Source organism: Chroicocephalus ridibundus, chromosome 1, assembly GCF_963924245.1.
Source record: "Chroicocephalus ridibundus chromosome 1, bChrRid1.1, whole genome shotgun sequence".
NCBI classification, from domain to species: Eukaryota; Metazoa; Chordata; class Aves; order Charadriiformes; family Laridae; genus Chroicocephalus; species Chroicocephalus ridibundus.
The window spans coordinates 175,487,093-175,514,256 of record NC_086284.1 but is presented as its reverse complement, the minus strand read 5'-3'; the positions used below and the strand labels follow the sequence as shown (position 1 = coordinate 175,514,256).

Below are 27,164 nucleotides of genomic sequence, written 5' to 3'. Positions count from 1 at the left end.
TTTTTTTTTTATTGTTTATTTTTCAGAAACAATATGTAGCTGTTTAGGACTGCAGTTCTTCAGCGTTATGTGCTTTTTATATATTTAACTTGTTAAGCTGCATAAATTACTTGAGAAATTTATTTGTCAATATGCACAGGAGTTTGGTACCACAGCATCTGAGCCTCATCCCTTGCTTAGGTAATTTATTTCTATATCACAAAGGAAAGCATATTTTTTGTAAAAGGCTTCAAAATTGGAAGGCTCCCAGTTCTAAGATAAAAATGAGTCTGTCAAAAATGACAGTGCCAGGTGAGGCCTTGAGTGTGTGGTGTAATTCATTTTCCATTTTATGAGCAGGCCTTCTAGAAGAGAAAATGTTGGCTATCATGCTAAAAAGAATCATTTATAAGTAGGGCTTTTAAATTTATTTTTTCTCCTCTCACTTTAGTCTTCTCAAAGCGAAGATTAAGAAACCCTCTCTCCTAAGGGCAGGCCTCTCTGCCATCAGGCCGTGGATGGTTGTTAGAGTAGCACGCTAGTCTGAGAAGCTTTATTTCAATTGTAAATAAATCTGTTTTCAAGTTTTGTTTTATCTGCTTTGAGTGAACTTGAGCCCACAAACCACCCCTCATAGCTTGCAGTAGTGCTTATAATTGCTAAAATACTTAGGGACAGCCCCATATTGTAACATTTAGCTTATTGCATCTAGGAATTACAGGCTTTGCTATATTTCTTTGGAAAAAATTGCACAGTGTTTTCTTGCATTTTACATGGCACCACACAGTGCTGTTAATCTCCTATTTTTTACTGGCTTGGAAAATCACCCAAAGTGCTGTAAGAAAAAAATTACTTTGCCTTGTAAAATTTCTGTGTTACAGCTCCAGACCGTATTAAATTCAGTAATAATCACCCTGGAAGATTTTCTAAAATCTAAAATATTTTATTTTAAAATGTTTTATCCAAATGAGGATGGGGAGAAAGCAGACATAGACATGACAGAGACTTGCAGTGTTTTGGATTAAAATAAAAGAAACGCGATTGTGACATTCAAGTATCAACACTGAAGTTAAATACTTTTTCTAAGTTTCAAAATACTCCCTCCTCAGTGGGTGGCCATATTTTTGCCTGCAGTTGTTTGTTGCTTGTGTTACTGACAAACAGAAGGCCAGAGAGGTATCCTGCCATTTTTGGTTAGTTGTGAAATTACTCAGAGCGTCACTGTCAAATACCCTACTGTATTCAGTAATTGCTGTAGTCCTTGGAAGTCATCTCAAAATAAATATATATAAATGACAACATAGAAATAAGTGGAAGGTAGGAAGAACAGAAAGAAATGGGACAGCAGGGGAAAATGGGAACATAGTGCAATAACAAACAGACTAATTCAATGTTTACTATTTCTGTAATTACTTGCTGCTGCTGTTCCAGCAGAGAAAGGAAATTTGCATTTTTGTCGGACAGCTCTGTCATATTGTCATTTTTTATGTTGCTGGTTGATTGCTACTCTTTTTTTCTGTCTTTCTAGATTTACACAAATTGGAAGAAAGCAGGGATGAGGTAGAACAGTCATGATGTCAAAAGAATCGTGACTGTTTTTAAGATATAGCAATTGAAATGCTGTGTGTTAAATTTAGGAATGATTTTCTAGAACAGTTTATCCCTTCTTTTAGTAATCAATTCCTTTAAAACAAACAAAAAATATTTTTAATATTACTTCTTTTGGGAATGATAAATAAATGCCTACCCATACAGAAATCTGTAATTTATGAAAAGACATTTTCTGAATGGTTCAATTTAATTAGATCAGCAAAGCTGTTAGATATTTCATTTTGGGAGGCTAAATCCCTTGGCTATTAGTACTGCTTCTAGGAAGAATGTTTTAATGAAAATTGGATATTTCGGTTAAACTCCCATCATAACAACATATAAATGACACTGAATCCTTGAGAAGTCCCTTCCTAAGAAATAAGTTAAGCCAAGAAATAGCCACTGCTACTTTTCTGTCACGCATTCGCTTTGTCTTTGGAGTCTGACACAGATACTACAATTTTTCTTGCCACTTGAAGTCCCTTGAGGGTTAAAACTGATCCAAGCACAAAGTTTTTATTTAGTTCTGAAATTTGCAAAATGTCAGAAGTCTTTTCATTTTTGTTTTCAGTTTACAAGCAATTCGCTTGTAGGGGATCGGAGGGGTGGGTTTCCCTCTCCAATGTGGAAAGTCAAGTTTATTGACTTCGGAACCACAAGCCCTATTTTTTTTTTTAAGGTTTGGTTATCTGGTGTATCTGGAGCATTAACACCTCCAGGCTGAATGTCAGGATTTCCGAACTACAGAAATTTCAATAGCTGACATCTATTGAGCTTGTATTTCTTCTGAGGCTGGCCGCATGCCATAGGTATTGCATCCATAGATACACTTTTCAGTCCCCTTAGGACATATGTTTGGCTGCATGCCAAATCTAACAGAATTAATTGTCAAATGGAGTATTTTCATTTAAATATAACATATCCATCTAACTAGTTGGTAAATGACTCTGGAACAGGTATTTAGGCACATAACCCCTCACTAACCTCCCTTAGGGATATCATCGTCTGTATCTTGTTTCTAACTTCCTGTAGACAGGAAAAGGGGAGCCCTAAAGCTTTTTGCTTTACTCAACATAAATTTAAAGCTTGGTATAGAAAATATCACTGACACAGGATGAACTGCTTTCATGAAAGAAAAGAACTTTTTATTTTGCTACATCGTTGAATATAGCTGCCAGTCACCTGTAATTACTCTTTGTGTAGTAATTTTGTCAGTAATCATAGAAAAATGCATGATAGGCCAAATTTAGCTTAGAATAAATTCATAGGACTCAGTGAAAACAGTATGTGGAGATAGTGAATTTATATTCTACTGACTGGCCAGTGAAATATGAGTAGATATTAATACACTACTTTATCAGAAAATATAAAATGTGGCTTAAGACTGAATGGAAAAGAAAGTGCCTAACATGGAAATTTACTTAACATTTCATTACATATTCTTGATAGAAAATAATCTAAAATTTAATGACCAGGTGAACATTTCAATATGGGTCTAGACAGTAAATAAATCACAACATGTGAAATGAAATCTGTTCTTTAAAAGTTTACTTAAGACTGCACATAATCTTTCTTGGTGTTAACAGTGACGTAACATGAGGTAAATTCCTTTTAGACTTCAAGGTGCTCCAAAAGAAAGACTAAAAAAGAGGTATATCCTTAAAAAAAAACAAAAACCAAAACAAACAAAAAAAAAACCCAAAGCCAACAAACAAACCAAACAACCAAAAGGACCTTCAAGAGAACAAAAAAATCTTTTGCCTATATTTCTTTCCTATATAATTTTGAATGTTTTAATAAAATAAGAATGCTTTTCGTGATATGAGACCCATAAAACAAGAAAATGGATGTCAAATATCTCTAATATATTATTGATTAATCAGATACATACTGCTTTACTTGAAGAAAATAGCACCTTAGTAGGCTCTGAATCATGTCCCAAGCCAGTAAAGTTATGAGGTGTGCTTTAAATTCCTAAATCTATGTATAAGCAGTGGTGTCACATTCAGAAATGCTTAAGCTCCAGTGGATTCCCACCAAAGTCAATGGGCAGTGCTAAATCTCAGCTCTCTGGTTATCATGCCATTAATTATCCCCTTAGATGTAGACTCAAGAACCCAGTTTATGTTATTGTTCTCTAAAATAACCTTGGCTCATAGAAAACTTAAACTGAATTCATTAGAATGTAAGTCAGTCTAGTGGATGGATTTTTAGTTAACACAAATCCACCTGTGGTTGATGGAGGGCTAACGTGATAATGTTTAGATGGAGGCAAACCACTTAAGGTGCAAATAGAGGATTAAACTAAAACAAGACGTTCCATTTTATTGATCCTAACAAGGCTTATTTCTAAAAGTAATTTACTGGATCTCGCAAGCAGTATCCATAGACTCATGTGCATTTGAGGACCCTGGTCCAGTGAAAGACTGGGAAGTAGGGCATCAGTCATGACCTCAGCACCAAGGGTGTGTGAATGCATCACGCTGGACAAGAATGAGAAAGTTCCCTCGCATTTACTCTAAGGTAAAGGTCAGTATGTGGTGACTTATCCTGGATTAGTAGATACAGTTTTATACCCTTATTTGCTCCAGAGTAATCCCATTCTTGGTCCCATACACTGAGATTAATATAGTACACCAAAATGAAATAATATTATCATATTCTTGAAGTTATTAGAGAGTCAGACCTTGGGAGGATCGGTACTAGTAACAGTATTGTTTCTCACTGTGATCATCTAACAATATGAGAGAGGAAAACTTCGTTTGAAAAGATGGCATCTTTGACAAGCCCACTGATATTAGTTGGGCAAAGAAGGGCTTTGCATGACTGTAAACTCCTTCCCCCAGAACAATTTGTTATCCTAATTAAATATATAGTGTTTCTCATTGCAAATCTCTTCTCATTTCAAATCTTGCCTCATGTGTGTGTTTTTCTGGGCCGGATGTTCACCTGTAGAAGTCATTGCTTCTCTGCCATGTTCAGTTGGTTTTATTCTATTATGATAAAGATGAGATGAAGAGGCAAGATTTATCTCTTTGCTGCACAGGAAGTATAGAGACTGAGATAAATTTTGGACCTTTGATGTGAGTAATGCAAGTCCGTGTATTTCAGTGGGACTAGCATTTCATGTACAAATTATGGTGCAAGATATTCACATTGTAATTCAGAGTGAAGATGGAAGAGTTGTAAATAACAGCAAAATGAGGGGAAAAGAAGAATCCATTTAGCTACTATATGCTAGATATCAATTTTTTTTTTCCTAAGTATTAATATTTAGAGGAGGGATGGAGAGCTTGCATATGCGAGTGACCTCATTGTAAGATGCAACTCTCTAGTTCCTGTTTCCTTAGTCCAGCTAAGTAAAACCTTTTGAAGACTTCATCACTAGTTTACTCAGTATCACACTATTTAAATTGTGCTTTGCCTGTCCTGTCATAACATCTGTAAGGCAAAAGGAACTGGCTATGAAACAGATAGTCAGGTCTGCGATAACTTAAAGAAACGTGAAATGAAGTCACAGGTTCAGTTCAGACCTTTTTACTATCCTTGTGTCATCTCTCTGTGACTTTAAAATGTCCTAGAGACGAAGAAGGAAATATGAAAAATAATTATTTTTTCTTTATTCAGTGTCCGCAGTTTAATCAATCTTCCATTAAGAAATCTTTTCATAATTCAATTCCTTTTATTAAAAATGTGAATGCTTGCCAAAAAAAATTGAGCAGATGTGGGGAATGACAATCAACTGCATTTGTGAGACAAATTGAGTTCCTTATGCAATCACGTTATTACCAGTTATAGCTGGTAAGACTGTACTGAAGAGTGAAGTCTCTGCTGTACTGGTTAAGCCCTTGCACACTTTGAAGAATGATGGATATTTACAAAATATAAAGTCGGTTTTAATTGCAGAGACCCCCTAATTTGTTGAACCACCTTACTGGTTGCCACTGTGTCATCATAGTTTCCACAAGAGGGTTATTCAGAGCTGCTCAGCTGTATTAATCTTCCAGTTTTACTAGCATCTCGGGGTCCTTGGGCCTCCAGCAGCCTAAAGTACAACAGCTGCCTCAACATGAATTTGGCACAGCTTTGCAGCAGAGTGAGGAAAAAAAATGGGGTGGATATAAAAATGGTAGTTTTTTCCTCAGTTTTTTAATATTTTAAAGATAAATACAGGGTCTTCCACTAATATATCAACTGCCCTTAGCTAGCTCTCTTCCGTTTGTCGTGGTGATTGTAACAGTCATTTGTAGGAAAGCCCAGTTAAGCAATATGTCTTCTCTTATTAGCCAGGTTGGATCTATTGTCTGGTCTGTAGCGAAGAAGCAACCAAACAAGCAAAAACCTCCTTGCAGTGAACTTCTACAAAGAATTGGGCTTAAAAATCAGGCTCCTGAATTCATATTTAAACACTTAACTGTTTGGCTCCCAAAATGGCAAGCAACCAGCTGTTCTGATTTGAAGTCTGCATGATTTGTGGAGAGTGGGGTATTTCTGAAAGCCAGGACAACTGCTGTGCTAGGTTATAAGAGCCATGTGTCAGTTACCTTCACTTTTTTCCTTTTAAATTTGCTGATGTTGCTGGAAGATGGTAATCATGGGCAATTCATCTTTATTTAGGCGGGTTGGGGGGAGGGCGTGGGATGGGAAATTTTCTTTATTAATGGAAAACTGCTGAAATTTGTCCTCATTTTGGGCTTTAGAGTACAGTGCAGGTCCAGTAAGGTGAATACCAGAACAGTCTTCCAAATCAATTATTAAAGTGTCTTCATTATGTTGTTTTTTTCCCCAGCAATGAGATTGCCATACATTTTTTTTATTATTCTGTCTCGTTGTTCTCTACACTGAAAAGCCATGAATAAACCAGTGCATCTGTGCAGAGGCTCTGCATTAGGGCTTGGGCTAGGACCACCCACTCTTTTCTCCTGAGCAAACCAGTAGCTGTCAGATAGCACCTTTTCATTAGCTACCAACCTGGACTGGATGTGAACTGGTGACCAACAGGTGAAAGCTATTTCGTATCCCATTATTAATCCTCAGAGCTGTCAAGTCCTTCCATGAAAATCTTATGAATAACTTTTTTATCCTTCAGATAAGTCTGCTAGCGTGCACTTGTAAACTTCTATTTTTTCGCTTTGTAAAATTGCCAAAGCATGTGGTTGTGCATATACAACTGCACACCCTGCTGCTAGAAATTGGGTGATTTCCAGTGGCACTCAATGCCTGCGTTTGTAAGGGTCAATACGCATAACACTGAACACGCGCACAAAATGCCTTCCTGCCCCAAATCGGTATTTTTCAGCTGTTTTAACAATTATTTGGATTTTCTTTAAAAGTTAGAATTTTTTTCCCTTGTGGCATGTGTTTTATTTAATATTGAAGACACACAGTGGGAAGGGACAATGACAGGGATTGCCATCTTAATCTAACTACACAGTGTGTACATTCTGTTATGGTAGTTAAGCTGTACATTGGATAGTTGAAAAAAGTTGATAAATGCTAAAGTTTAATTGTGAAATGGCCTGATTCTGTCAGGTGATTGGATTTTATATCATTTGACACAAAAATAAGGTGTATTAAATCTATGCTGAGGTATTGACATTTTAGCAGCAGACAGATGGCACCCAAGAGGACATTCTAGGTGGTGTGATGCAAGGTTCCTCAGAATGCCGTTCTGCAAGAAATACTTTTATTCTTTTTTTAAAATTTTTGACAAATGCAGATATATGAAAATGACCGTCAATAAGAACACTTGGAGCTGTGCTGATCATTTGTAGTCAGATCATTTTATGTCTTAGGTGATGTAATGTAAGATTTTTCTCCCCTTTATCTGCTAATGAGTATTTGAACCTGTTAATAGCACAGTCATTCCTTTGATGCTATGTATGCTGGCACCTGTCATCGTTATGTACTCCAGGTCTCCTCGCTGGCCTGAACTTGAATGCAATATGCCATTTGGAAAGTGCCAAAAAGAGTAGAGCAGTCACGTATTTTTGGTGATCCCAGTAAATGAAAATTAATCACGTTTGACAAATGTTTGTGGCCTTACAGTCATAGTTCTGTAGGCAGAAGCTACATGTTTTGTGATGGTATTCAGTGAACTGTCCTTTTATGTTCTAAAAATAGACACAGAGTGCAATCAGCTAAAACTAATGATGTTAGTCTGATAAAAAAAAAAAAGATGCAAAATCTGTAAATGTTAATTCTGTCAGCATTAGTGATACATATGCCTGGTGCCTGTCATTTTGCAGCTTCAAGGCTGGACTTACATATGTTGTGGTACCTTTTGCCAGACCAAGAATGCCAACCTTGGAGTTAAATGTGCAAAATTTAGTGTTAATTATCATCCTTCCCCCCTTCCCCCCCTGTTATTTTAATTTGAATAATTACCCAATACTTACCCAAATTTGAATAATTACCCAATACTTACACAAATTTAATTTACGTTGTGTTTTCAATTGGAGGTTATTTTCTTCTTCACTTTTTGTTCTCAACTATGGTTGTATGCTATTTAAAAAACAAAAAGGCATTTAGTGTATAGATGTGTCTGTACTGCACTAGTAGATGAGGAAAAATCCATCTGGGCTACATATTGGGTGTTTGGGGTTTTTGTTTGTTGTTTTTTTTTTTCTTTTTTAAAAAAAAGAAAAAGGGATGAGAGGCACTGCAGTATAAGATAGTGTACTCTATGATGTAGTTGCACCATTTGGTTGACAGGAGCCTTGTGCCATATGGATGTGGTTTCAAGGTATATGAATTTACCAAAAAAGTTTACGAAATAATAAGGCTAAACTCTTACCTCCAATGAACATTGATTTTGTGAAACTGGAATATTGTACATGATAAGCCTGCTTGTATCTCTGCCAGGATGATCTCTTGGAAATATGGCCTCTCTGTTGGTTTTGATGGAACCTGGTCTTGATATAGTTCTTGGTGTGCTGCACAACTTCTTTCTCTCTCTTTATTTTATTGTCTCTAAGGCCCTTGAGGGAAATACTGAGTATCTGGAGCAGCTGTAATCATGAACAGACCTTGTTATTATTCCTATGTTAACTTGTGGGATAGTGCAGGATGTATGCAATGTCTGTTTCCAGACCACAGAACTTGAGAAAGCCTATATGCTTATATCTGTGAAATAACACTCAAGGCAACCTTGAGAGGTGCAGACCACAATGCCTTTCTTCCACACTGGTTAAGCTTAACTGTTCTTTATTCTGGAGGCCTTCTATTTTATAACACAAACCGCAGTAACTAATTTCATGGGGATAGGGATAAGCAAGTCACAAGTGTCTTAACTGAATAGCTGATGGTGATTTGTGTTTGAGTATCAGACTAGGCTAATCCAATATCACTGTCTTCTTCATGAAAAGAGTAATGAACTCTAATGGATCTGCTCTGGCACTAGTATACCATAATGGAACTTTAGTGGCTTGGTGATTTCAGTGATAAGAAAATCTGTGGTTTAGGACATGTCTGTTCTTTTTACCATCATTTCTATTGGTTTTTTTTTGGTTTTTTTTCTGACAATTTTGTCATACCATTGACCATCGTCTTTAAAAATTATCTTTTCTATTTCAGTTGTGTTTTATGATTGACAGAATCGATTTCTGGTGAAATCTTACTTCCCACATTAAAATCTGAAATGTTTTCTGTTTTCTTTACTTCCCACATTAAAATCCAAAGTGTTTTTGTATTTATGTACCTTTGTTTGTGGTGACTTTACTGTTGGCTGTGTATATAGTGTTGTTTAGGACACGAGGAAATGGAATGAAGCTGTGTCAGGGGAAGTTCAGATTGGACATTAGGAAAAAGTTCTTCATTGAGAGAGTGGTCAATCACTGGAACAGACTCCCCAGGGAAGTGGTCACGGCACCAAGCCTGTAAGAATTCAAGGAGCATCTGGACAACACTCTTAGTCATGTGATTGAGTTTCAGGTAGTCCTGGGAGGAGCAGGGAGTTGGACTCGATGATCCTTATGAGTCCCTTCCAACTTGAGATATTCTATCATTCTATGATTTCACAGAAACAAAACATGTTTTTCCCTTCTCCCCTCCCACGTCTTTTTTTTTTTTATACAAGCATGACTAAAGTTCCCTCCTACTTTCCCTTCCAATTTTAGCTGGGGTCTTTGTAATGCTTATCCTGATACCTATCTAGAGAAGTAGCATGGAGCTTGATGTTCACTCAAAGCTCTTTACAATATTTTTTGCAGTACGTTTCTACCACTTCCTTACTTCTTGGACATTGATGATGTTGGACACATTTTTTCCTTGGTCTGGAGATCTGCAGCACAAAGTAGCTGGCCACAAAACTTACTGTAACACTTAAACGTTGATATTTACTTAGGTTAAGTCTAGTGATAATAGTAGTTGTTTTTCTCTAGTGCCTGGAATTTGGAAACTGTAACTATACATGATCTCTCCATGGTGACACACTGTTAAAATAATCCCCCCCCCCCTTTTTTTTTTAAGGGACGCAAGAGTGAGGCAGAAAAGTACTTTGTGAAGGCTATTCAGCTGGATCCTACCAAAGGAAACTGCTACATGCATTATGGTAAGTTTAAAATAGATAGGGTTTCCACACGTATTCCAGACTTGCTGTTAATCTCTCCAAGTGATTAAGGATTTGAAAAGTGCTACTGGCAAAATACCTTCTTTAAAGGGAAAGAAACTAATCTACCATGTATAACTTCATCTCCATTTCAATTTTTTAATCACTGCAGAGGGAGAGGTGAAGATTTTCGTATTTTGCATAGCTTTCCTCCTGTGAGGGGAATTTGAGTATTGCTGCCTCTCTGAGGAAGAAAAAAAGTGACTATTGCCATATGTCAAAGTTTCATGGCCTGGAATATTATTATTAACAGTTTTGGCCTAACTTCACTGGCTGCTGGTGGGTGGGCAACTAGCAGTTATACTTTACTGTGCGTGAGTTCTATGTATCGAAGTGCCTGCTTTTTGTTGAAGACTTATGGGCCTTACACCTACCCCCATCCCAGCATCTTCATGGCTTGAAATGGATAAGTATTACAAAAGGTTTCGACAAGTTGGCTATACCTTTGTCATACTAAGCCATGCATGTTCTTAAAGCACACAGTTAATTTGAAGGTATAACTTTGGATAGTTTTTGCTAGAATTGCAAAAAATATTTCCAGATGTGATTAGTCCCAAGGAACCAAAAATACTTAACTTTATGGACTAATTCTTACTGTATTTTAAAGCTGATAATAGACAAATCAAAAAATGCCAGCTATGTAGTCCCTATTGGAAAATATAGAAAGAAGTAATAAATTTCATCTTAGTTAAGGAAGAAGGTAGGGAACCACAGGCATACTATGTATATATATCTTTGTATATTGCTTTAATTTCCTCTTCTTATTCTAACTGGTACATGTAAAATAAATGAAAATGAGTAGCCAAAAGGGAAAATTAATCTCACATAATAACCATGTTTTTACTTTGTGTTATTTCTTTGTCTGAATTGCTCACACATTATATTTCTCTTTGGTCCTATACAGTGTAAAATTCTGTATGTTAGGGTCCCAGAATCAGTGCATACATTGTTACTTAGAGCGCGTCATGGTATTTAAATGAACGTAGCCCAGTGTTTCATTATTTGGCATTAGGGATCATTGAAGTTAGGGACCTTGTCTTCTATTTATGCATGTTTAGGTAATTCTGATAGGGGTATTTGTGCACATAAGCTCCATTATTTCAATTGGATATAAGTATAGTTGATATCTCAAGATAATGAGGAAAAGTTGCAGCAAATAATTTCTTGAAATCCTACTCAAGACCCTTCCAACCTTTGTTATTAAGAAATCTATCCTTAGTTATTATGAAATCTATTTGCATACAAATTCAAAGGTAGGTCTCAACAATCCAGCCTCCCAACTGAAGTTATGACTGTGTATGTTTTATTACAAGTCTAGGTGTTTTTCTTTTTCTCTCTCTCATTAATTCATCAACTAAGTGCCTTATAAACTAAAAGCAAGGTTATTCAAATCATCATTCATCTCTGATGTATTGACTTCTTCATTACCAGACTACAATATTAAAATGGTGTATTGTTTCCTAATTAAGATTATTCCCTAAAAACTTTAGCAATTTTTTCCTTTGTTGTGTCACAGGTACAAAAAGTGGTTTCTGTGTCCTTGTGCAGAGGTCATTTTTGCAACATAAGTGAGATTCTGCTCCGCAGATTAGGAGTGAAGGGAAAAATTTAATCAGTGTTTGGAATACCAGCATAGTAAAATGTGATGCTGAAGGGCTGTAGACACAACAAAGCTCTGTACACCAGTCACTAGGTCTCCATCATGGAGTATTTTATACACAGAGAGCTCTACTGAATGCAGGTGAAACCGTTTCTTTTGTTTGTATAACTTCTGCTCACCAAATTCAGTGATGTTACTCCATGTTTAAATCAACGTAGCTATGAGAAAGATATGATTTACTTCTGCTTGGCTTATGTGTTCCTGTATACGGTACAGGTGTATGTACAGGTAATCTCAAAACCTTGTCACTTCAGGCACAGGACTTTGTAAAATTTGAAATAAATTATCCTTGCTTTTCTCTCTTTCTCTCTCTCTTTCTCTCTCTCTTTCTCTCTCTCTCTTTCTCTCTCTCTCTTTCTCTCTCTCTCTTTCTCTCTCTCTCTTTCTCTCTCTCTCTCTCTTTCTCTCTCTCTCTTTCTCTCTCTCTCTTTCTCTCTCTCTCTCTCTCTTTCTCTCTCTCTCTTTCTCTCTCTCTCTCTCTTTCTCTCTCTCTCTTTCTCTCTCTCTCTCTTTCTCTCTCTCTCTCTCTTTCTCTCTCTCTCTCTTTCTCTCTCTCTCTCTTTCTCTCTCTCTCTTTCTCTCTCTCTCTTTCTCTCTCTCTCTTTCTCTCTCTCTCTTTCTCTCTCTCTCTTTCTCTCTCTCTCTCTCTCTCTCTTTCTCTCTCTCTCTCTCTTTCTCTCTCTCTCTCTCTTTCTTCCTTTTCCCTTTCTTTACTCCTTTCTTTCCCTTTCCCCCTCCACCTATTTTCTTGTTTTGATCAGGAATCTGTAGTGCATTTTACCAGGGACATTTTGAATACTACACAAGAATCCCTAGTGAACATTTTAAGCTATTTATCTCTACGTCTCATTAATTTGTTTCAGCACCTTGTCACAGGTACAGCCCATATCCTATTTGCCAAGTCTTAAACTATGGGGAAATACATCCATATTTTGCATGTAAATCTTAGAGATTACTTTTTATCTCAGCATGAAGATGTTGGAATAGAGAATAAAATAGTTGGCATCAGCCCTAAAAACACACATACCTCATGGAACAGCCAAATGAAAAGAGTGGTCAATTGGGACACGACAGTGTGTTGATGGAGTAGCAGGAATAAATGGACAGAAGATTTTCTTCCATAAATGGACAGAAGATTTTCTTCCAAGTGCACATCCATACACACACTTATAATTTGTGCTCCCAGGATGTGCAGATGTTCTTTTCGACTTCCAACCTTTTGGACTTTTTTTGGAGCTATCAGGAAAAATTGTCGATATTCTATAGTCTTTTAAGAGGCTTACATTTATATTACAATGTGCTTTAATTCAGGCCTTAAGCCAAAGAAAGCTATTCTTAGAAGATGTGATTTGGTGCTGGAGTCAGCTTATTTGATCACATGAAAATTTGCAGAGAGGTGAACAGTTTCATGGTTGCTTCTTGGGATAATACCACCACGTCACATTTCTCTGATGGAGCTAGTGTTATAAATAGTTTTCTATAGGTAATTTGCTGGCTTTGGATTTCAGTGGATTCAGGTTTAAAGTGGTGTTTCTCAAACTCATTATGCTTGGAGATGTCTGAAGGGAGAACTAGTGGAAAAACTGAAGAGATAAAAATCCCTGCACACTGCAGATGTGATGCCACTTCGTTGGACATCATTGGATATGGCTCTTGCTCTAGTGACCAGAGAGGGTGGTAGTCCCCTCTCAGGCTGAAAGGCAGGCAGCTGCTCACCTGTTCACATTTTCCCCTTCTTTTCCCCTTTTTCCCTTCTTTTCTCCTTTCCTCCTTTCTCATATGACAGTTATCTGAACATCTGAACTTTGTGCATAACTGTTGTCTTATGAATATGTGAGTCTTGATGAGTGATCTGATACAAGCTACTCAGGTACATGATACAGTACCAGAAACAACTAACAGATGAAACAGAAAATGTGTATGAATCAAGAAGAAGAAAAAATGGCAGAGGAAAGAGTGCAGAAGCACCAGTACAATTTTCTCTGGCAATGAAAATATTATTCTTGGCACAACCTACAAGTTGTTAAACTAAAACACTGGAGGAGATTATTTCAGATTCTAGATTTGGATGCTCCTATAAAGTTTGAGGGTTTTAACTGGATATTTTTAATACACTTTTTTTTTTAAAAAAGACTTAAAGTGAACAGTTTTGACTAAACCAAGTTGAACTTAATAAATGCTTATTTATTTTTGAATTTCCATATTTGTTTTCTCTGTGAAAGTTTTCTCCAAAATATCTTATCTACACCTACTCAGGATATTGGTTCTTATGCATCCCTCAAATATTTAGCTTGTGTGCCATTTTGGATCCTGTAGGACGTCAGTGGCTTCTGTCATCAACAGATCAATAACATAATTGAAACGGTCTCCACTGACCATAGAGGTGACTCTTTCGAACCTAGGTGCCTCGATTAAATGCTTATGGTCAGGTGGGGTGAATCCAAGTATCAATCTGAGAAACTACAGAGAGACAGCTATGAATTGACAAATTCCAAAGGAATTTTCATATAACTATTTTAAGAATAGTTGGCATGTTGTCAGTAAGTCAAATTTGTTAACAAGTGTGCCAAACATAGAAATGTTTAGCCAGGTCAGACCAGGGACATTATGGCCCAGAGATTATTTAGGTTTTGGATACAGTATTGACCACCCACAAAGGAAATACAGATCTCCCATTTCTGTCTGCACTGAGCCTATCTCAGGAGAAGTTGAAGAACGATTCTGTATAAAAATTTGACAATGCAGAGAGATTAGGTGAATTCCAAATAGTGAAATACCTAACTTCCTGTCTGTTTAAAAAGTAACAGAAATAAATTCTTCAGTATCTTTTCACTGAGATGGCTAACAGGATACAGCATAGTTGAGGAGTTTGAAGTTGTTTAAAGCTTTCTGTATGAGCTTTCACTTAAACAATGAGCAAACAAACAAAACACCCATAAAGCTACAGTGAAATTTAAGTTGTGCAAATGTTTTACCTGCAAAATGGCCTTATTTCCTTTAGAATTTGCTGTTTAAAAATAATAATTAAAAAAAAAAACAAACAAGCAAAACCAAACCAACCAAACAAAAAACTCACCACCACTGAAGAAGTTTTCATTTTACTTATTTGCTAAAAATAGGTTTTGCTACCATGTCTCTTAAAGTGCACATTTAAAAGTAGAGTGGGGAAGAAAGAGAGAGAAAGGAGTGAGGTTTCAAGATGAATGTGTGTACAGAGGTCCCTCCTCCCTTACATTTGTAATAGCTTAATTAGAATGGGGAAGTTAAAATTAAATCTGTTTTATTAATCACCATTGAGACCTCCTTTTAAAATAGTTTCCTTTGAATAATACATTGTTTCTAATAACTCTAAATTGTTTAATGATTCCTTTTTCATTATAAAAATGGATTATTCTCATTAGATTAATTATGGATTCACGTAATTAGGCAATTCACATTGATCATCTGCCTTTTTCATTGCATTCCCAGTTACAGATATAAAACAAAATGAAAAACATGCTGTCAGATTAGGTAAAACTGAAGTGTATTAGCTATACTCTCATTGAAGGAAGAACAGATTAACATGTTCCCAAACATTCTAACTTTTTTTTTTTTTTGCATTACCTTTCACTTCTGAATTTTTGATAATTTAAGAGTTGTTTTTATAGATTTTCTCATATTATCTGGGGTTTTTTTACACAAGTTCAACTTATTAACTGCTGGTTTTATTTTTTTCACTTTCATCCTAAGTCTTTCTAATCATTGTTTCCGCACTGACCTTTTTGCCCTTTTTGATGCCTAAATTTTCAACTGGATCCATGAGCACTTTGTATCTGTCTTGCTTTCAAAGATGACTGCTTTACCACTCCCAAGTCCCAGCCTGAAAACGTGTTTGAACTGCTATGGTTTAAGCTTCAAAATACATTTCATTGAAATATGATAGCAGTGGATTTTCAAGCACCATTTTTTTCAGTCTTTAAGTCATACACTTACATGTGTTAGTGAGTGTGAGAATTTACATATGCTTACAGATGTGCATTCAGTTTTATTCTTAGGTGTGATATATTTATAATATTTCCCTGTAGTCACATTGTTCACAGTGCTGGAGCGCCGTGTCTTTGTTCTTCATTGCCTGAAAAGCAGCCTGGGAAAGCTTTTTTTTTCTCCCACATATTTAAGGAAAAGAACTTATAAATAAACCAGTGTAATAATGAAAAAAAAAATATCAAATTTTTATTGATAAGAAAGAGAAATATCGACCATGACCTAGTAACAAAGTCTTACTCATTTCTTCAAGACAGTTTTATGCCTGTGGAAGAAATGTCACCCTAGTCCATAGGAAGGTCAGTTTTTATCTTGGTCAATGAAATGAATAAAACTGATTTCACAATCCATTATTCCAATGAATTAATTGTCCGTTTCTGACATATAACACAGCTAAATGAAGTATATGCCGAATGATAAATAAAACAGAGCGCATGGATCTGCTCCATCGGGAACACCAGATGCTACATGATGATTATGTATTGAGAAATTTAAATTTCTTGATGAGATGGGGTCAAAGCCAACCAAATGTAATATGTCCATCACTAAGTCACTTTGCCAGCCTTCCTAATGTGTGCTTATGAATCTTTCAGCAAATGAAAGGGTTTTTGCCATTTTAAATCTTTTGGAAATCCTAACATTAAATAATATAAGGATTTTGTGTGGAAACTATAAAACAAGTTTATGATACTCAAATAACACATGTTCATAGAACATATGCACTCTTTGGAGAAAGGGTCTCTCTGTCTTGGGCGTACAGTGCCATCAAATTGGGATCCTGCCTTTGGACTACAGCTTATACCTCCTCTTACAATACCAATGAATGTAATTCCAGGAAGACAAGATTCCTAGCCCCAAAACAGGACGTGAGGTGTAACTGACTCGCAGAAAGACTTTATTAAGCTTCCGACCTTTCTGCTCCAGAACCCTTTCCAATAACTTTGATTTAAGAAAATCTTATGCTACTGTTAACACAGACAGTATTTCTTACTTTCAAACTGAAACTGAACAAGAATATACCAGAAACGGAGCTATGCACAAGAATACACCAATCTGTAGTTGTCTTTGCAGTTTTCATGACAGCTGTGAATAATGAGTGTACAAAGGCATATGTACATAAATTGTCAAGTCCTTTTTGTTGCTCTCTAGGCTGCTGCTATCACACAACAATAAAAGATTATTACAAACCACTATAGTAACTATTTATTCCAAACTCCCTTTAGAACCAATCACTTAAGTGGAATGCAGTGGAGTATTTCCAAACAAGCTAGGTCACCGACCCTAAATGCTGTGGAAGTTTCTGGCTCTTCCCTTGAGTTTATAAGTAAATCTTCTATCCTTCATTCTTCTATCCTTCATTTAGGCTCTACAGAGGGACCTGGACAGGCTGGATCGATGGGCCAAGGCCAACTCTATGAGGTTTAATAAGGCCAAGTGCCGGGTCCTGCATTTCGGTCACAACAACCCCAAGCAGTGCTACAGGCTTGGGGAAGAGTGGCTGGAAAGCTGCCCAGCAGAAAAGGACCTGGGGGTGCTGGTGGAGCCAGCTTAACATGAGCCAGCAGTGTGCCCAGGTGGCCAAGAAGGCCAACAGCATTCTGGCTTGTATCAGGAATAGCGTGGCCAGCAGGAGCAGGGAAGTGATCGTGCCTCTGTACTCGGCACTGGTGAGGCCACACCTCGAGTGCTGTGTCCCGTTCTGGGCCCCTCTGTACAAGAGGGACATTGAAGTGCTGGAGCGTGTCCAGAGGAGAGCTACCAGGCTGGTGAGGGGTCTGGAGACCAGGTCATATGAGGAGAGGCTGAGGGAGCTGGGCATGTTTAGCTTGGAGAAGAGGAGGCTGAGGGGAGACCTCATTGCCCTCTACAGCTACCTGAAAGGAGGTTGGAGAGAGGTGGGTGTTGGCCTCTTCTCCCAGGTGAATAATGACAGGAGCAGAGGAAATGGTCTGAAGTTGCGGCAGAGGAGGTTTAGATTAGATATTAGGAAGAATTACTTTACTGAAAGAGTGGTCAGGCACTGGAACAGCCTGCCCAGGGAGGTGGTTGAGTCACCATCCCTAGAGGTGTTTAAGAAACGTCTAGATTTGGCACTTCAGGGCATGCTCTGAAGGGCAGAGATTGTAGGTTGTTTGGTTGGACTCGATGATCTTAAGGGTCCTTTCCAACCATGAAGATTCTGTGATTCTGACATCCCAGGTATATGGTTGATTCTGCTTCCTCAGAACAATACACTAGCCTGCTCAAGAGATGTGGTATAGAAATTGCAGATCAGAGACAGTGCTAGAAATAGGGCTTTATGCTTCTTTCATATTGCCAAAATTTGGGGTTTCTGCAGGAACTGAAAAAAACTGTGGCACAAACAACCCTCAAGACTTCTTTGTTAATGAGCATGTGTTTTGACCTATAAGTGCTGTCTCATTATGAGGATTTTTGAAGAGAGAGCCTGGAGAGGCTACAAAAGTGCGACTGGATATTTCTTTCCCATCCAGATTTCAGTTTTCCAAACGTTATACATCACCAGGTACCTGGGGAATGACATAGGGTCCAGAATCTTGCTTAGTGTTTGTAAAACATGAGATCCTCTGTGTTATATGTTTTCATCATTAATCTTACGTTTCAGTGAGAGCTTCCAGTGATCCAGATGTGGTCACAAGTTCAGTCATCAGGTCCCAAAGGCTTGCAATTTAATTTTTTCTCTCTTATCTCTGCTTGTGCTCTGGATGACATCCAATGGTATATTTAGCACAACTGCAACAGGTAAGTTTTTCAGACAAAGAAAATTGCTAATAAACAGATTTTTCCAAGCCAGTGCATATATTGATCTTGCAGCACCCACCAGCTTGCATAGTCTTTCTACATATTTTATTTGCATGGAATAATCTTCTCAATGTGAACCAATTCAGGGGATAAACTCCCCAAAAGCCCTTCCAGCGAGAAAGCCAGAGAACAGCTTTAGATAAAGATGGAACGGGATATAAGGAGCAGTAAAAGAAACCGCAATGCCGCTACCATCTAGGTGATCCTGATGTAAGTTCTGTTTGCTTCCCCTGTCACATCCTACACATTCAGCAAGAAATTGTCTTAACAGGCCTGGAAAGCAGGATCTTTAAGCAAACATTCCCTTGTTCTGGGAACTGCTCGTTCACAGCCAATGAATCTGTTTTGAAACTCTTAAAGGAAACAGTTACATTAGGTCATGTCTGTTGACTTGGCATCTTGCAACATTGATTCATCACCTGAAAAGTTTTGGAAATCAACTCAGAGACAAGGTCTCTCCTCTCATTTCTTCCACAGAATGCTATTGAAATTTTCCATTCAGAAATCTCTGGTTGCATTGCTTTTTCGCTCTGCGTTGCCATAGCAGAGTTGAAGATGATGGTGACTTCAGTGGTTGTTCTGCTCATGACAGTGAGAATGTAGTTCAGTTCTCAAGACGTGCTCTTGTAGCCTTGCTGTGTACTTCAGAGACAGACACAATGCATTGGGTCAGCCAGAACCCAATCCCTATTTTGCTTTCTATTGAAACTTGAAATGCTTTGAAAGCACCAACAAAAATTCAGCTCCAAATCCTTGATGTGCAACGCGCTGAAAGAACTTCTAGTGAAGTTTATTGTAAACAAATTTGACAGTTGAGTCTATGGTCCTGATATACCCACTTTTCATGTTAATATAGTTAAAAACTTTTGAAGAGGATAAGATGCAGAAGACTTAATGATAAATGTATATTAAAAGCAGCAAATGGTAACTATTGCCTATTATGGTGGGACTAGAAGGTATTTCCTTCTTATTCAGAAGGTAGTTTACTTGGTTTTGATTGGATTACTAAAGATATCAGAACACGAGTGTAAGTCATTGAAGTTTGAGTGAGTGCAGAACCAACAGCATTCTGAGAACATTCAAAGCGGTTCTTTTTAAAAGCAGCAGTAGCAAGATGAGCTGTTTCAGAAACCTGCTCTGTTCTGGTACAAAGTACCTTTGAATGCTTACCAGTGAGCAAAAGAGAGAACATTTCAATTAAAGAAAGATTGGTGCAACTTGCACTTTTGTCTAGTAAAATAAAAGCTCGTAGTGCCTGTAGGGAATAGTTGAGCCCATTCTAGAGGAAGGCACTAATGCCTTTGTGCTCTGAACATGAAAGATTGTTACATGCAGGCATATCCCAACCAATTAATACCTTTCATATTACAATAAAGCAGCAGAACTACCAATTCAGATGTATGGCTTTTAAACTGGTGTTGGCACATGTCTTAACAAAATGCTTTACAAATGTTCATGATCATTTTAGAGAAATAATTATACAGGTTAGAGAGCTGTATCCTTTCATGTCTATGGATGGGATGAAAATTTGTTAAAAATTTGACAGACTATGAAAATTAGTTGGTTTTTTTTCAACTCCTAGGAACTGGAGTTTTTTTTGTTGTTGTTTAAATTACACATATACTTTCATCTTATTTTTCAGCAGATTGCACATATTTCCTCAAAATTTTTTGGTCAAATATAGACTCAAAAACACTGTTGGCAATTTGCAAGAAAAAGTAAGTTTTAACAAGGCTGTAGGTACAGAATTCTTCAGCTTGTATGCCCTTTTTGATGCTTAGATATCTTCATTTAGGGAAAAATGACTAAGAAGATAGTGAAGTATTGGATCAGTTCTCTGCTGTCAAAGGTCTTTAAGAACTCTTGGCTACACGTTTACACTCAGCTCTGTCCTGTCTAGCAAGAAAGGTGGGAACATCTGTTTTAAAAAGTAATGTTGTTCCAGGCAAAGAACAGTGCTGTTGAAGATCACACCTGAACCTGGATTGTGGATTTCCCGCTTCTGTTCTAGAAGAATCGTAATGAGAAATATGCTTTCCTTGAAAAAGGAAAATCTGGGATTCAGAGCTTCTAGAAAGCTGTTTTCTTGAAAGCTGGTTCTGATTCCAAAAAACAATCAGGCTATCATAATTTATGTAGTTGGCAGGAGTCAGAGTTGTGACACCTGCAGTAAAAAAGCTCTGTGTGCGATATTGGGCAGTGTCTCATAAATCATGCAGTTTGCCAGCTATCTGTCAGAGAAGAAAATCCTGTATGTAAATTTAGACCCACACAAATGCTTCCTGGATCCAGGGGCCTGTGGATCAGACCTTCCGATCCACCTTCAACACCTTGCCATTATTCTGCCGTGCTAGTGCTCTTCTCTGGGGAAAACACATCTTTATGGCTTTGACAGGAAAAGTTCAGAAGTCTGCTTCTTAATGAAGAAAGTGCAGCAGTAAACTGCCAATCCAGTTCATTCTTCTATGAATTTAATATGTCATAGTAAAAGGGATGGTGGCTAATGTTTTCAAAATAGGATATCTCTATTTAGGTGCTTTAAATTAAATTTAGATGTGTGAATAAAATTAGTCTGCTTTTCAGGAGAACTTGGCAAATCAATTCTCAACTGGAAGTTTCCACCTCGTACTGGGTCTGGCTGGGACAGAGTTAACTTTCAGTTAACAGCCTGGATGGTGCTGTGGTTTGGATTTGTGACTGAAACAGCCTTGATAACACACCAGTGTTTTGGCTGTTGCTGAACAGTGCTTGGATGGTGTCAAGGCTTTCTCTTTTTCCCACTCTGTCCCCTCATCGAGTAGGCTGGAGATGGGCAGGTGATTGGGAGGGGACACAGTTTGGACAGCTGACCCGAACTGGCCGAAGGGATATACCATATCATATAATGTCATATTCAGCAATAAAAACTGACATAGAGGAAGAAAAGGGGTTTTGGCTTCTGAGGTGACCTTTGTTTGGAGACTGGCTGGGCATCAGTCTACGTGTGAGAAGTGGTGAGCAATTTCCTTCACTGCACTGGGTTTTTGGTTTTTTTTTTTTTTTTTTTTGTCTTCTTTCCTTCATCTATTAAACTGTCTTTATCTTGACCCACAAGTTTTCTTGCTTTTTTTCTTTCTGTTTTCTCCGTTCACCCTGCTGGGGGGGGAGGAGCGAGCAGCTGCCTGAGTGTTTGGATGCTGGCATGGGACAACCCACCACATACCTGTACACTCAGGTATTGACTTTTCCACTAGATTAAGAAGGTAGCAGTCAATTATATTTATAGCCCATCCAATTAAGGAAATGCTTAATCAGCAGCCTCTGATTGAATCACCTCTACTCACGCAATGAATAAGGCAGTTATGGGGTGTTCCCCTCTCTTTTTTGCAGTCAGTATCCTGTAAGGGTTTGGATGTAAAGGATGCCACGGTGGTTTCAGGAGGATGCTATGTACCATCTGCTACATACCCACTCAGCAGGAGTTATTGCTGTTATTACCAACTCTAGTAAAGGGGAGGGACTTGCTTATGGTAACATACAGTCCTAGAATTTTCTTTTCTGGAGAACGGAAAGTTTTACTTGTACTTGGCTGGTGTCACGCAGTACTCGCAATTGGTTTTAGTTAACTTTTTTAATCCAGTAATAAAGATAATCCTTTAATATGTTATATAAATTAATAATCCTATTATAGAGACACTTGTTAGAGACATATCAGTAAGTGGAGAGAAAATTCTGGTTTTATTTAAAACATTAGTTTAGCTTTGTTGCTGACAATTTTGATGTGTCCATGTAGACTAATGGAATGTATGCAGCCCAAGTCCTAGAAAAACAATTAATAAAAACAAGCTTTTAACTAAAGCATCTAGCAATGCACTTGCTTTTCAGTAAATATATATAGTAGTGTTCTGTTCTAAGCTAGACTTCTTGTAGAAATCTAAAGCATGTACAAATTTCGTAATATCTTCAGTGTATGTTGATCTTATAGACCTCTTAAAGAGCTAAGAATTAACCTAGTGTGTTGCTTAAGAGCACCAGTAAACCATTAGTATTGATTTGAAATGGTTTCCAATAATGTTATATCTTTAGGAATTACATGGATAAAGTGCAAGTATTTTACTGTTTAATAAAATAAACCTAAAGTCAAGAAATCTGTTGATTATGTCACATCAAGTAGAAAGTATCGTTTACATTTTATTACATTAGCAGTAGTTATACATATGGTAACATCTCTGTTGAGCTTCAGTGTTAAATATTTAATACAGAAAAATAGCAGCATTCTAAAGATCTGTCTCTAAAAACCCTTGAATAATTTTTATTGAAGACAATAATGAGAGGTTTTTTCTCCTTATAGAACTAATTAGCTTAATGACAAGTTGACATTATTTTTGAAACCTAAGCTGCAAAATATTTTTCCTAAATTAGGTATATAATTTTTTGAGAATGATCCTAAATGTTCACTGTGTCTTAAAATCTAAAAGGTTATGTCCTCTTTCTTCCCCCTGGCTGGATGTATCAATAGTACTTCTAGTGTCTCCTTCTGCTAATCCAGTGCTTTCATCAACAAAAAACCCCTAACGTTAACGGTTTCAGGCTGGTTTGCTTTAGCATGGAATTAAAGTTTAGGGTACTTTTTAGTTCATTTGTTGGAAGAGAACTGGAATACTAGTTGGTGAAGTTTGTTTCAAAGATTGCTCTTTAGAGAAAATAGGATTTTCAACCCAAATCAGGAGATACGAACTGCGTATTGTAGTTGGTAGATATACTTGTCTGAGAACTTTCATATTCATATCTGAGTTTGTCCTATATATAAGGTATACTCTGATCTGGTAGCTAAAAGAAAAAAAAGAAAAAAAAACCAAAATGCGAACTTGCAGCTTTTGTCAACATTTATTAATTTATTTTTTTTTCCCTTCATAAGAGACTTCCATTAATGGCTTAAGCAATGGTTTCTAATTCAGAAGACAAATTAATTTCTTATGATCCAAACTGTTCTCATATGTTTTCTTTTTGTGTTTTTCTCTCTATTTATTTATTTACTTATTGTTCTCTGCGAGAAAGCCTTTTTGGAAATCATCTGGTTTTGGAAACAATGAACACAAAGGAACATAATGCATGAAAAGATGGCACATGTTAGAGTGTGAATCTAACTAAAGCAAGCCAACGTTATGCTATGACTGCAGAAAGGCACCTGAATGTTTCTCCAAGACTTTTTGCAGGTGTGAATAACTAAGATATAGGTGACTGTCTGAGTAAATAATCTTCTATCTCTTGCTAAGTTGAAATGTATCCACAGAGAAAGGAAAAAGCTAGAAAAGCTGTCTTTCATCACTTCTTGTATTGAAATAAATCCTTCTGCACATGTGTTCATTGTGCCAAAGCATCACTGGATTCACTATGCCCCTACAGACCTTGCTAGCTCTGGTTAAGTGGATTTTCTGCATGTGCGTATAGTAAGCATTTAAGTAACAGGGGATGCATGAGTAAAGGAGGCAAGAAAAAAAGAAAATCCCTCACCATGAGAGGAAATAATTTGTTCCTGAATAGGCTTGTGGCCAGTGAATGGCTTGGTGGACTTTCGGTTGAGTGATCTTACTTTACAATTGAAGATAGAAAAGGAAGGATGGGATGCTGGAATGTATAATCACCAAACTTTAAGATAGCTTTTCCAAATACAAAGTTATGTAGATACAGAGTCTAGGTGGCTGAAACCCTTTGAAAAGTCCTTGATCCAAAAATAGCACATTTTACAAATTAGGTATGAAAAAAATCATTAAAAGGAGCAGAAATAAGGTGGTTTGAGTACCTTCCCAAATGTTTTTTTTTTTTCCTTTTCTTCAAAGGAAACCTCAGTTTTATAGAGTTCTACTGGTTGTCATGGGTTTTGTTTTGAAACCACTGTATTTTAATTAAAGTTTGGTTAATGCTAAATTATTCATTCTTTTCAGTTTTAACTTGGTTTAATGATTGTGATAATGTCATTTGTAAAAATTCAGTCACTTGATTTTAGCCATCTTCTGTTTTTTTTACGTGAAATGTAACGATCATGTAGGAAATTTGTAAAAAGCTACCTGTTGTGATACTTTTAGTGTTACTGAAATACATGATAAAATACCAGTTCTTCAAGGTATATGTATCATTTTAAAGCAAAGTATCATTTATAATTCTAAAGCTGGAGAAATATGTTTGCATAGGTGTATATATATATGTATATTTTTATTTGGCTTTGAGATAAGCTTTTAAGATGGGAATATATTTCATTTGTAGATGCTATTTTATTTTATTTCATTTTGTTCTGAGGACATGAGGATCAGCGGGTAGGCAGAAGGACAAGTTCTAAAATGCAAGGCCCCTATGGGATTGGGAGTATTGTTTGTTGATGGCTGAGTTTTAATGTATCTTTCTCACTATTCATAAAAGTGTTCTGCAAATATTGCAGTTATCTGTCATATTTATTGCATTTTTTCTATCATTACTACATTTTTAATATATTAAAATACAGAGCAGATCAATAAATTGAATCTGAGGCATCTGGTTGTTGTTGTTGTTGTTGTTGTTATTATTATTATTATTATTTGATTTTCCTAACTATATTGTCTGAAGTATTATCCATCAGTTGCTTTCTGTGGGCTCATATTCATGCACTGCATTGCAGGTCAGTTCCTCCTAGAAGAATCTCGCCTGATAGAAGCAGCTGAGATGGCAAAAAAAGCAGCTGAACTTGATAATACAGAATTTGATGTTGTTTTCAATGCAGCCCATATGCTCAGGTTAGTGCTTTTACATCTGCCTTTCTTGATTTTACCTCCCTTCTTTTGGAGGAAAAAAGTGTTTATAGCCTCTGCTTACACAGGGTTCTTTTTAAAGCCCAGCAACTCTTTTGAGCAGTTCTAAATTGCTAATAAGATAAAAAGATTTGGAGTGAAACTGTTGCAGGATTTAGAACTTTCTAATTTTCTATGCATTATCTCATAATTTCTTACCTTTAAAACTTCTGTTGTAATAATACTGCAGGTAATGATTTTTGCTTGCATACAAGAACAAGTGTTTCTTTTGTGAAGAATCTTCTGCAGGATTTCCTTTCACCTGATTTTTTAAAATTCAGGATGCATAGCAACTGCAAAAAAACCCCTGTATTTCTGATCTGGATATAACTAAAGAATATTGAAAAATATCACTTTTTATGTTAATATCAGTAGGAAACACTGCGATAATTAGAAATCTAAATATTCCCAGGGTAATGATGACTTTAGATTCATAGGAGCACTTAATGATATTATCAGAATCTGTGATTTAAAATGTAGTCTTATATTTAATTCGGTTCTCCTATCTGAATAGAATAAAATTTTAGAGTTCTCTTTTTCCTTTTAAAGCTGTCAGACCTGGATATTCAGAAACATTAAGCTTCTGCCTGAACAGTTATCATTAAACTCTCATTACTGTAATAGGTATCCTCCATGCATATTTCTAGGATAACTATGTAATTATTGTCTATTGTCCGCTTAACAGCTATGAGGATACTGGATTTCATTTAGATTATATCTATGCTTAGAAAATGCATGAAAAGGAAATAAAAACTGCACTTCATTATGAAAAAACAGTATTGAGATAATTTCTCTAATGACGATACCTCATGTGTCTGTTTATACTTTTAACATTTAGAATATGAAATGAAAGGAAAAGACAAAGATATTAAAAAGAAGGTAGAATCAACTTCAGCCAAGTGACCTGTGTTTCAAAATGAAGGGTTCTATACCAGGATTTTGAAATAAGCCACAAAACGCCCTTTGAGAAATAACTCACTCCTTATAGGTTAGAAAGGAAATTGAGACATGGTTCACTGATAAACTATAGTTTGGTCTGCCATAGGTATATGGGCTAGTTTAAGGATCCTTCCCTTCCTCCTCGTTATTTTCTGAATAATATCTCTTGAAATAGAATTCAGTAATTTGAAACATTTAGATTAATGAAGCAAATTCACAGACAGAAGCATAGCAAATTAGGCATGAAAGCTGAATCCAGAAGAGTATAGAGTGTGTCAGACTTCTGATTTCAGTGAGTGTGTTGTGGAAGGTGGTTTAATGGTGTGATTTATTTTTTTTTTTGTGGATATTTTAAAATGTGATGATGTAGATCAATGCTATTTTGGGAATAGGTTTAATAAATGTCTTACTTTATCTGAGTGAAGCATCTCAGGTCTTGAAGGCACATGTCCTTACATCGGGATATGAGTATTTTTCAGTCTCAGAGTAAGAGCTGTGCTTCTGTACTGTACATCAACCATGGTTACCCTACTTGATTTGGTTGGGAGTGGACACTTTTTGGGAGGTTTTGACCCACATTGAACTCAGTGATTCTAAACTGTATTCTCTATGTTAGCTGTAAGCAAAAAAGCAAGACCTTTAAAAAAAAATAAAATAAGAAAACCCACCAAGCCAAACCAAATCCCTTAAAACCAAAAAAAAAAAGGCCTGGTGGTTTAGTTTAGCTTAGAATCCAACTGTGCTC

The 27,164-nt window shown here is 36.7% G+C and overlaps 1 protein-coding gene across 2 annotated transcripts in view; it reads left to right on the top strand.

The window, feature by feature from the left end:
* Positions 1-27,164, top strand: part of TMTC2 (transmembrane O-mannosyltransferase targeting cadherins 2) — a 257,774-nt gene that overhangs the window by 201,247 nt on the left and 29,363 nt on the right. For both annotated transcript variants that reach the window (XM_063322847.1, XM_063322846.1), the window contains 2 exons: positions 10,039-10,120; positions 25,312-25,426. In XM_063322847.1, coding sequence (XP_063178917.1) covers positions 10,039-10,120; positions 25,312-25,426 — 197 coding nt within the window. The remainder of the gene's footprint in view (positions 1-10,038; positions 10,121-25,311; positions 25,427-27,164) is intronic.